The 9,959-nt window shown below is 34.1% G+C and overlaps 1 protein-coding gene across 1 annotated transcript; it reads left to right on the top strand.

Annotated features, from left to right (window-relative positions):
* The first annotated feature begins 1,342 nt into the window (after positions 1-1,342).
* On the top strand, positions 1,343-5,121 carry LOC139863126 (uncharacterized). Its single transcript, XM_071851775.1, has 3 exons — positions 1,343-1,368; positions 1,591-1,624; positions 4,642-5,121. The coding sequence occupies exons 1-3, from the start codon at positions 1,343-1,345 to the stop codon at positions 5,119-5,121; spliced, it is 540 nt and encodes a 179-aa protein (XP_071707876.1).
* Positions 5,122-9,959: the final 4,838 nt, after the last annotated feature.

Here is a 9,959-nt window from a genome sequence, read left to right as displayed (position 1 = left end):
ATTTGTAAATAGATAACATATATTTATATTTAAATAGGTATTTATAATTTGAAACATAATTTAAAATATTACATAGTATTATTATTAGGATTTATATTGTAAAATAAATAAAGTAAAATGCGATTAATGGAAACTATAAAATATATAGATATATGTATAAATATGTAAATAAATATTACTTGTAAAATATATAAAGTTATATTAATTTTATTTGTTTAAAAATATATAATATAATTGTTTTAGTACTTAACTTTGCTATTTAAAAACTGTTTATATATAGAAAGGGAATGTGAATGATTTCAAGCTTAAATAGTGAACGTCAGTACAACTCGGTTGACATTTCGCCAGCGTTCATATAGTTCTAATTCATGTTTAAAAAGATTGAAAATAAAAATTGAACTGTAAATTGATTACAAAGATTTTAGGTTTAATAAAAATATTTTTACCCTTTATAGTTTAAATATTTGTACTCCGTATATATTAATTGGAACAGAAAATAAATATTTATCGAACATTTTTAATCAGGTTTCAAACAGGTAATGAGTGAAATAATTAAATATGTTTAATCTAAAAATTTGGGATTTTTAGGAACACTTTTTATACGTAAACTGTTTAGCAATGGACACGATATAGCACTGCGTGGTAAAAACGTCGGTAGAATACTCCAAAATAAATGGCTGCTTCACTATGCATAGTGGGTATGATTGGTTACTGTTTCTCTTTTTGACAAATTTATTCATATATGAATATCTATATACTAATGCACACATACACATATATACATGATATATTACATATATGATATGATGATCAACCGGGAAACACATCATCATCCTCAACACCCGTCACCTTGCACCACCAAGCCATCCACACCGCCACCACCGGTTACAACCGTACAACCACCACTACAACATACACCACCACCATCACAACCTATCTCACCTTCTCTCTCTCTTACGTCCAGCAACCAATTCCACCATTTAAACCGCCACCACTGCAACCATGACCACTGCTGTCCAGCACCTACAACCACCATCATCGTGACCTTCCACCACCTTACTCTCTCTCTTCTTTCTCTCTTCTCTCTCCATGGTTCATGAGTTAAACCGTCCCAAAAGTTCACCCTAAACCATCCTTAATTATCATTGAAACTGCTAAGCTGCTACATCTTTTCTGTTTTAGAATCATCAACACAAACCATCCTCGCAGACCTACTGCTACAAATCCTTTTTTTTCTTCTTCTTCCTTTCGATGAACAACACCACCAAACAATCATTTACAAACTATTACTACTACTTCTATTGATATGTTCTGTTGGAGTTTAAAACACGTAATAGTGATGATGACGATTCAAGAAGACGATGAACAGTAAATTGGTGGTGATTACTCGTTTTCTATTTTTTACTGTTATTTCTGTTTGAGGATGATGATAACCGATGATTTTAATGATGACTAGTGTTGATGATGAAGATGATTGCGATAATCATTGATAGATGATGAGAAAACAGGAGAGACGATTGTAGAAGATGATAAATAGTGATTATGAAATCACGATCACTTTCTTTATTCTTATTATGTTTTCATTTACAGGTTCCTTTTCTCGATTGCTGATGTTGCTGCTGTTGTACACACTCAATACCACCGCAAACCACCATTGTTGGCCATTACTTTTCTGCTACTATTAAAAACATGAAGATGATAGCACATGATCATGAACAACCGTGATAACGATGATAAACATGATCAAAATGACGATAGATGAATGATGGTTTCATGATGACGATGAGATAATTTCAATTATGTTATGTCGATGATGATGTTAATCGATGATGATAATGATCGGTGTTGAACATGGTGATGATGATGGATGATTGTGATGATTAATGATGACTGTAAACGTTGGTTTAAAGAAATTAAGGTTCGGATTAAAACAGATAAGCATTGATGGAACAGATGGTTAGGGGATGGTTTGTTTTCCAGGAGGTCCAGGGTTCGATCCTAGCATGTGACGTTTTCCCTTCTTTTTTAGGTAGTTATTTATTAATTATCAACTATTAAATTATATTGTTATATTGTTATATTGTTATTATTCTAATTATCATTACTATTAATAAAAATAAGTATTAGTATTATGATTATGGTGAATAAGAGCATGTTAATAATATAAATATATATTTATACTATGAAGTTAATAAAAATCGGTATTATAATGATGATTTTATGGATATAAAAATGTTAAGTATAATTATTAATATGTTACGTAGTACTATATGTATATATAAAAATGATAATAATTAAGTTATGGTTATAAGTATGATTATAATTATTATTATTATTATTATTATTATTATTATTATTATTATTATTATTATTATTATTATTATTATTACTAGTATCATTTAAAATTATCTTATTATTTAAAAACTATCATTTTTATTAAAGTTATTATTATTAATAAAATTATCATTTTATATAAAATTAGAATTTATCATTAATAATATTATTATTATTAAAAGTATCATTATTATTATTATTATTATTATTATTATTATTATTATTATTATTATTATTATTATTATTATTGTTATGATTACTACTTTTACATTAACAATATTATTATAACAAATAAGTATTTTCTATATAAGTGTATATATATATATTCCAACTACCATAATATTATAAATAATTATATATAAAGATTATTTATATAAATATTTACATATAACAAATTATTGATTTTAAATATAACATTAAACTACATAAATATTAACTATTTTAAATATGTACAAATTAATATATAAGATATATAATTTAAGATATAATATATGAATTTGTTCGATTACGATTATGAATATTAATAAATATACAAATGATATAGGTTCGTGGATCTGAGGCCAACCCTGCATTGTTCAATATAGTCATATGTATTTTACTACAAAATACATTAGGTGAGCTTCATTTGCCCTTTTTTTACTCTTTACATTTTTGGGCTGAGAATACATGCAAATGCTTTATTAACTGTTTTACAATATTTATATGCGTGAGTTTCATTAATCCCTATTTAAATGCTTTTGCAATATATATTTTTGGGACTGAGAATACATGCGCTGTTTTTATAACTGTTTTACGAAATAGACACAAGTAATTGAAACTACATTATATGGTTGAATGATTGAAATCGAATATGCCCCTTTTTATTAAGTCTGGTAATCTAAGAATTAGGGAACGGACACCCTAATTGACGCGAACTCTAAAGATAGATCTATTGGGCCCAACAAGCCCCATCCAAAGTACCGGATGCTTTAGTACTTCGAAATTTATATCATGTCCGAAGGAGGATCCCGGAATGATGGGGATATTCTTATATACAAATTGTGAATGTCGGTTACCAGGTGTTCAATCCATATGAATGATATTTTTTGTCTCTATGCATGGGACGTATGTTTATGAGAAATGGAAATATGAAATCTTGTGGTCTATTAAAATTATGAAATGATTATTTATGTTAAACTAATGAACTCACCAACCTTTTGGTTGACACTTTAAAGCATGTTTATTCTCAGGTACGAAAGAAATCTTCCGTTGTGCATTTGCTCATTTTAGGGATATTATTTGGAGTCATTCATGACATATTTCAAAAGACGTTGCATTCGAGTCGTTGAGTTCATCAAGATTAATATTAAGGCAATTATAGTTAGATATATTATGAAATGGTATGCATGCCGTCAACTTTCGATGTAATGAAATATTGTCTTTTCAAAAGCGAATGCAATGTTTGTAAAATGTATCATATAGAGGTCAAGTACCTCGCGATGTAATCAACTATTGTGAATCATTTATAATCGATATGGACTTCGTCCGGATGGATTAGGACGGGTCCTTTCAAAATTGGATGGAACCAATCACGCAGTACGTCTACAATAATGATCTGCCGAATGACAAACGCGAAGCTCGTTTAGTTCATGAGCGAGCACCAATGTACATCATCTAAAATGATATTTTATATCGTAAGTCATATTGCGGCCCAATGATGCGGTGTGTTGGCCCAATTGAAGCTGAGATGATAGTGGATGAAGTGCACAATGGTTCTTGCGCGTTGCATTCAGGTTATAAAACCATTGCGGCTAAGATTATGCGGATGAGTTACTTTTGGCCATCCTTGTACCGTGATGTTGCAAAAATTATTAAACGTTGCAAAAGTTGCCAAAGGCACGCGCCGCAGAACAGGATGCCAAGACACGATATGATCCCTGTTAATTCGTCATGACCATTTTACAAATGGGCTATTGACATTGTGGGACCATTTCCCATAGGTCCTGGAAATGTCAAATTTTTTATTGTAGCAATCGATTATTTTACAAAATGGGTTTAGGCGAAGGAAGTTCGCAATATCCCTGGAGTGTAAGTGTGTAATTTTGTTTGGGAATACATTGTGAGCAGATTTGGCATTCCGCGAGAGTTGGTTAGTGATAATGGGGCCCAAATAGCGAAAGACCCGTTCAAAACATGGTGCACTAATTTGAATATAATATAGAAATTTACGTCGGTTGCGCATCCGCAAGCTAATGAATGTGTGAGGTAACTAATCGTGACATTTTAAGCGGAATCAAAAAAAGCTTATATGAAAAACGCACTGGTTAGGTAGATGGGTTATCCAATGTTTTATGGGCGCATCGTACTACTTTCAAGAAGAGTACGGTTGAAACGCCTTTTAGTTTGGTATATGGTTCTGAGGCAGTAATACCGGCTGAAATTCTTGTGCCAACACATCGAGTTGCTAACTTTGATGAAGAAGCAAATAATGAGGCTTTATGTGAAAACTTGAATTTAATAAAAGAACGCAAGTTAATGACTTCTATCAGAGAAGCAAATAACAAACAGCAAGTCGCTAAGTATTACAACAAAAGAGTGCGTGCATTGTCCTTTGATGTAGGCGAATGGGTTTTGCGGAATAATGACGCAAGTCGAGCAGAAAAAATTAGTAAACTAGGGCCCAATTGGGAAGGTCCTTATCAAGTTGTTGCTATAAATGAGGCTGGTTCATACAAACTCGTAGACATAGAAAGGCGAAATCTTCCCAATGCGTGGCATGCTGCTTTGTTGAAGCGATATTACGCGTAAATTTTTGAAATGTATTAAACAAAGTATGTATGTATTCGCAAGGTTAAATGAAATAAAAGAATGCGGTTGCTATTTTTCTATGTGTTTTTTTATATTTTTGCAAGTCTTGATCACACTTGTGAAAATATACTGAATAAACATGCGAATTGCATAAGTGTTAAAAAGTCCACTTATATTGTTAAACTTAATAAGACTTTGCCGTATACTTGCAGTTCATGAAATTTTCTCTAAACAATTCATTTCACCATACTGGTATGTTTCGCGAAGCCTAAGTCGCGTAGTGATGACATTGCACGCTCACGCAGGAGTTAAATATTTCGAAAGGGTGTTAATTTCTTAAGTATTTGATTTTGCCATACTTAGATGCTTAAGAATTCTAGTAATTACCTAAGGATTGTTTCAGCGGACTTGGAAGATTCATAATGTATAAACTTATACAAGTGCAGATTGTTTCGCAAAAGTACATACTTATTATGTGCACGATAATAAAAGTTAGAAATTGCAAAGGGCAAGTCTATGTTATGAATACAGATGATAAAGCGCTATATAAATAAGAATACTTAGAAAAACAATGAAACTTTATTATTAAAATGTAGAGGTAGCTTCGCGCTAATATTACATACATCAAATCGCATCCTCATTCTTTTGATAAGTCAAGTTTGATGATGTCATCTGCAGTGACATCATCTTGCTCGCTTATCGCGATAATTTTGGGGATACGAATTTTGACAATATTTTCTTTGGCAACAACAAATGCTTCTTGAGCGTCTGCCACTGAGCATAAGCGGTCCGTTATATCAGTTGGTAATGGCTCTGGCAAGTGACAGCTGGTGCCAACCTAATCCATAAACTCCACCCTCTCGCGCAGTTGCATTGCGGCAGCGTATGTGGAAAATTTCTTGGAAACAGGAAGGGAGTTAAGCACTTTCCTTGAAAACTCAGGCAAATGTTGACGGAGTTTTGTAAATTCTAGCTCCGCAGAGGATATAACGGCTAGAGTGTTGTCTCTCTCTAATGTTAGCTTTGCAACCTCCTCCGCTAAAGCTTTGTTGGTTGTCTGTAAGTTGTTTTCTTTATCTGCTACTGCGAAAAGCTGTTGCTTCAAATCTTCAATAGCAGTTTTTGCTGCGGTGACTTCCACAGTTAGGTTAGAACGGCGCTTTTCGCTTTGTGCGAGTTTGGCCTTTTCGGCAAAAAAAATTAGCCTTTTTAACTTCAAGAACGTTGAAAAATTGTTCTTGACGGCCCATCATGTCGTAGGCCGAGTTGAAAGGCATGTAGAAGTTCTGCACAAAGCAGTTGTGTGCTTCTGCCGCAGGAAGCTTCGCAAACTCATGGCGAAGCTCATCCGATATCGCCAATTTCATTTGCTGGCGTTGATCTAACGCCGCAGAAGATGAGGTACATGTGTACCCTGACAATCCGTCAACTCTTACCCCATAGGAGTCGGGCGTAGTGCGGAATAGTTCGGTGATCTTCTCCACGGTGTCAGGAATCGAAAAGCATGGGTCATCGGTTGATTCACCTACAATAAAATCAAAATTGCGGGTTAGCGAATAAAATTAGGATATGATAAATTTAAGTTGAGTGGATAATGTTTTTGACTTACCCATCTATTGCTCTGGATCATAATTGGATATCACCGGGTTCTCGAAAAAAGTTGTTTCGCGTTGTTTCAATTTCTTATTTTGAGACGATGGTGGTGTCTCGTATGGTCGCTTGACAGAATCTGTTTTGGTGAGTGGGGATTTTGTTGTTAAATCAACAACTGGTATCGGATGCTTTTCCTTTCCAAAGGTTGTTGTTAATTTTGATCTGGTGTAAGATCCTGAATTTTTATGCGTCAGAAAATGTTCCTGAGAGTGTCAGTAAATGTGTGCAGCAGGAAGTGCCACTAAAAGTGAACCTAACACTTATGCATTTTCAGATTTTACATCAGAATCAGTCAATTTCAGTCCCTGAACTTCAGATTCAGAAAAACGGGCTGACTTAATTTTCAGTTATAGTGTGTGGCGCGCACTTATTTGCGCGACGCGTAAAATGAGCTGACAGACCCATTCGTTATTTTTATTAAATTAAAGGGGCATTTGGGTCTTTTCGCATAAGGGTCGGTTTTGAGCCATAAAACTGATCCATTGATCAACCTTATCCTCATTTCACACTCACAAACTCTCTCATCTTCAAACGCTAGAGAGAGGAAGAGTTTTTAGAGAGGGAAAGCTCCATTTGGAGAAGAAGGAGGTTGATTCGGGTTAAGGTGAAAGAGGCAAGGTTGTTCATCTCGTCAACAGTAATATTTTGGTGGTATTGGTAAGTCTCAACTCCGAATATCATTTTGTTGATTTGATAATCAAGTTGGGGTTTGAGCTTGTTTAGTTAGAAAACCCGTTTAGATGACGAAGTGGGTTTTTTTTGTGACTAGTTATTTTGATACTTGGCAGGTTTTGGGTTGGTTGACGATTTGGCTATTATTAGGCTTTGATTTTGGGTGTAATCACTTAGTTTAGTGATTATGGAAGTATTGAAACCCATTTGGGTTTGTTTGATGGACTAGTTTTGTATTGGGTCAAAATTATGTTTTATGTGTCAAATTGGGTAAGAGAAGTGTTTAACACTTGTGATTTGGTTTAATTAGTGTATTAGGGCCATTTTCACCTGTGTTAGTGATTATTGGTTAGTTTAGGCATTTTGGGACTTATGTCAAAATGGGTTGACTTTGAATTGGGTCAAAATTGATGATGACACTAATTTGGATTAAATGGATGTTAAACGCTTTTGTTAAGTGTTATATTACGTTTTTGGATGTAATTACTCACGAAAAATAATTTTGGATTAAAATGATATTTTAACTTAAGTCAAACGTGGTCAAAAGCAATATGGGTCAATATTGCACGTGTTGAGTTTTTGGTGTAAATGGCGTTTGAAATAATTACTACCTAATTAGTAATTTAGTGTTAAGACCTAGGTTGGTCTAATTGGTGTCAAGTATAATTTGAGTTAAATTGTACTTTGTAGAGTGGGTTTGAATTACCACCCGAAGTGGTAATTGGTTTGTGTCCATTAGGTGTTAAATGGACGGGTTTTGGTGAGCAGGGTGAGATCCCTCGACTAAGGGATGTGAGTATCTAGTTCTCTTTTAGAGAATTGTTAATTATGTGTATATTGTGCCTATGTGTGATATAGGTGGTTACCTGCTCGGATATGAGGACGGAGATCATAATACACTAATTGTGCGGGCATTCCAAGGTGAGTGGAATAATTATGCATGTATGTATATAGTGTATTTATTTGTGAATGTTATGGTATGAACCAACGAGCCGGTAGTACTATAACATGTATGTGACGAGTGTCATGATGTGAACCACGAGTCGGTAACATCTTGGTATTTGGTTTGATGCGAGCACCACGAGTCGGTAGCACCAAAGTGTGAACCAAGGAGTCGGTAGCACTATAAAATGAGCCAATGAGGTGTGAACCACGAGCTGGTAGCGCCAAAGTGTGAACCAAGGAGCCGGTAGCACTATAAAATGAGGTGGAACCACGAGCCGGTAGCGCCAAAGTGTGAACCAAGGAGCCGGTAGCACTATAAAAGAGTATGACTCAAATACGTTGTAACAACACGTCTTTTTCCGTTTACCTTCCATTTATTTATTATAACGTCCGTTATTTAAATTATAACATCTCCCGTTTACTCTAGCGTATTTAAGATAATTGGTAAGGTTAATTCACGCACCCGTTTTAAACTCGAGGGACTAATGTTGCCAAGGGACCAAACTAGTGACTAGGTCAACTAGTCAAACCCCACCTCTTTCCCCACCATCCATTCCACCTCCCACCATCTTCATACTTCCACTTTTTCTCCATTTTCTTCATAATTAAAGATTCATCATCTAAATCAAATCTAGGAAGCTCACAACAAATCTAATTACATATTTGTGATCTACTACTCAAGATCTTTAATTTGGTACCAATCTTATTACTTGGGTTAAACTTTTCTAAAACTCTAGATTTCTTGTTCTTAGTGTCCTTGACTTATAAAAGTGTTAGTTACTGTCTATGGCTCAAGTCTGACATGAATATGTGATTTGTTTGCTTGTTCTTGTCATTTTTGTGTAACTAGCATGAACTTGAAAAGTGACTAGTTTAATCTTGAGTTTTGGTTGATTAAATGTTATTATATGTTAAATTTCATGTATTAAATGTGTTACTAGCATCATTAGCTTCAATTTGATGTTTAGGTTGACTTGGAAAACTTCACTAACATGATTATTGAATTTGTGATTCTTGGTTAGGGTTTAGTAGTCTTAAATTTGAATATTTGATGCATAGAATGCTATGAGATGTTGTTGGTAAGTGTTTAGTTGCAATGTATGTTTAATTATCTTTGAAACGGCATATCATATGTGTGCATTTAATTCCCAAATCATCAAATTGCATTTATGAACTTGAAGCATTAATGATGAACATTCAATAATCATTCAATGTGGATTTGGTTGTTGTAAATGATGGATTTGATTGATGATATGTATCTAGTTGTATTCCTTGTTAAAATACCTTTCAACGATGTATGGTATGCGTTTTTAGTGTTTTCGGTTCATAAATTGTGTTTGAAAGAAGTTTGGTTCGAGACTTGACCAAATTTCAGCATTACAACACCAGGAAATAAGGGCCTCACGATCGCGAAGCCCTGTGTGCTCTGTATACAATTTTTTTGTGTTTTCACAATTCCATTCCCGCTTACTCGCAACTCCAATTAACATGAAACTTGGCCAACATGCTTATATATGACTACGTTTTTATGAACAATAGTCGGATACCCGACCCGACCCCGTCGACGT

Source organism: Rutidosis leptorrhynchoides, chromosome 8 (assembly GCF_046630445.1).
Source record: "Rutidosis leptorrhynchoides isolate AG116_Rl617_1_P2 chromosome 8, CSIRO_AGI_Rlap_v1, whole genome shotgun sequence".
Lineage (NCBI taxonomy): Eukaryota > Viridiplantae > Streptophyta > Magnoliopsida > Asterales > Asteraceae > Rutidosis > Rutidosis leptorrhynchoides.
Note: the sequence above shows the minus strand (reverse complement) of the source record. Positions and strands in the feature narration are given on the sequence as shown.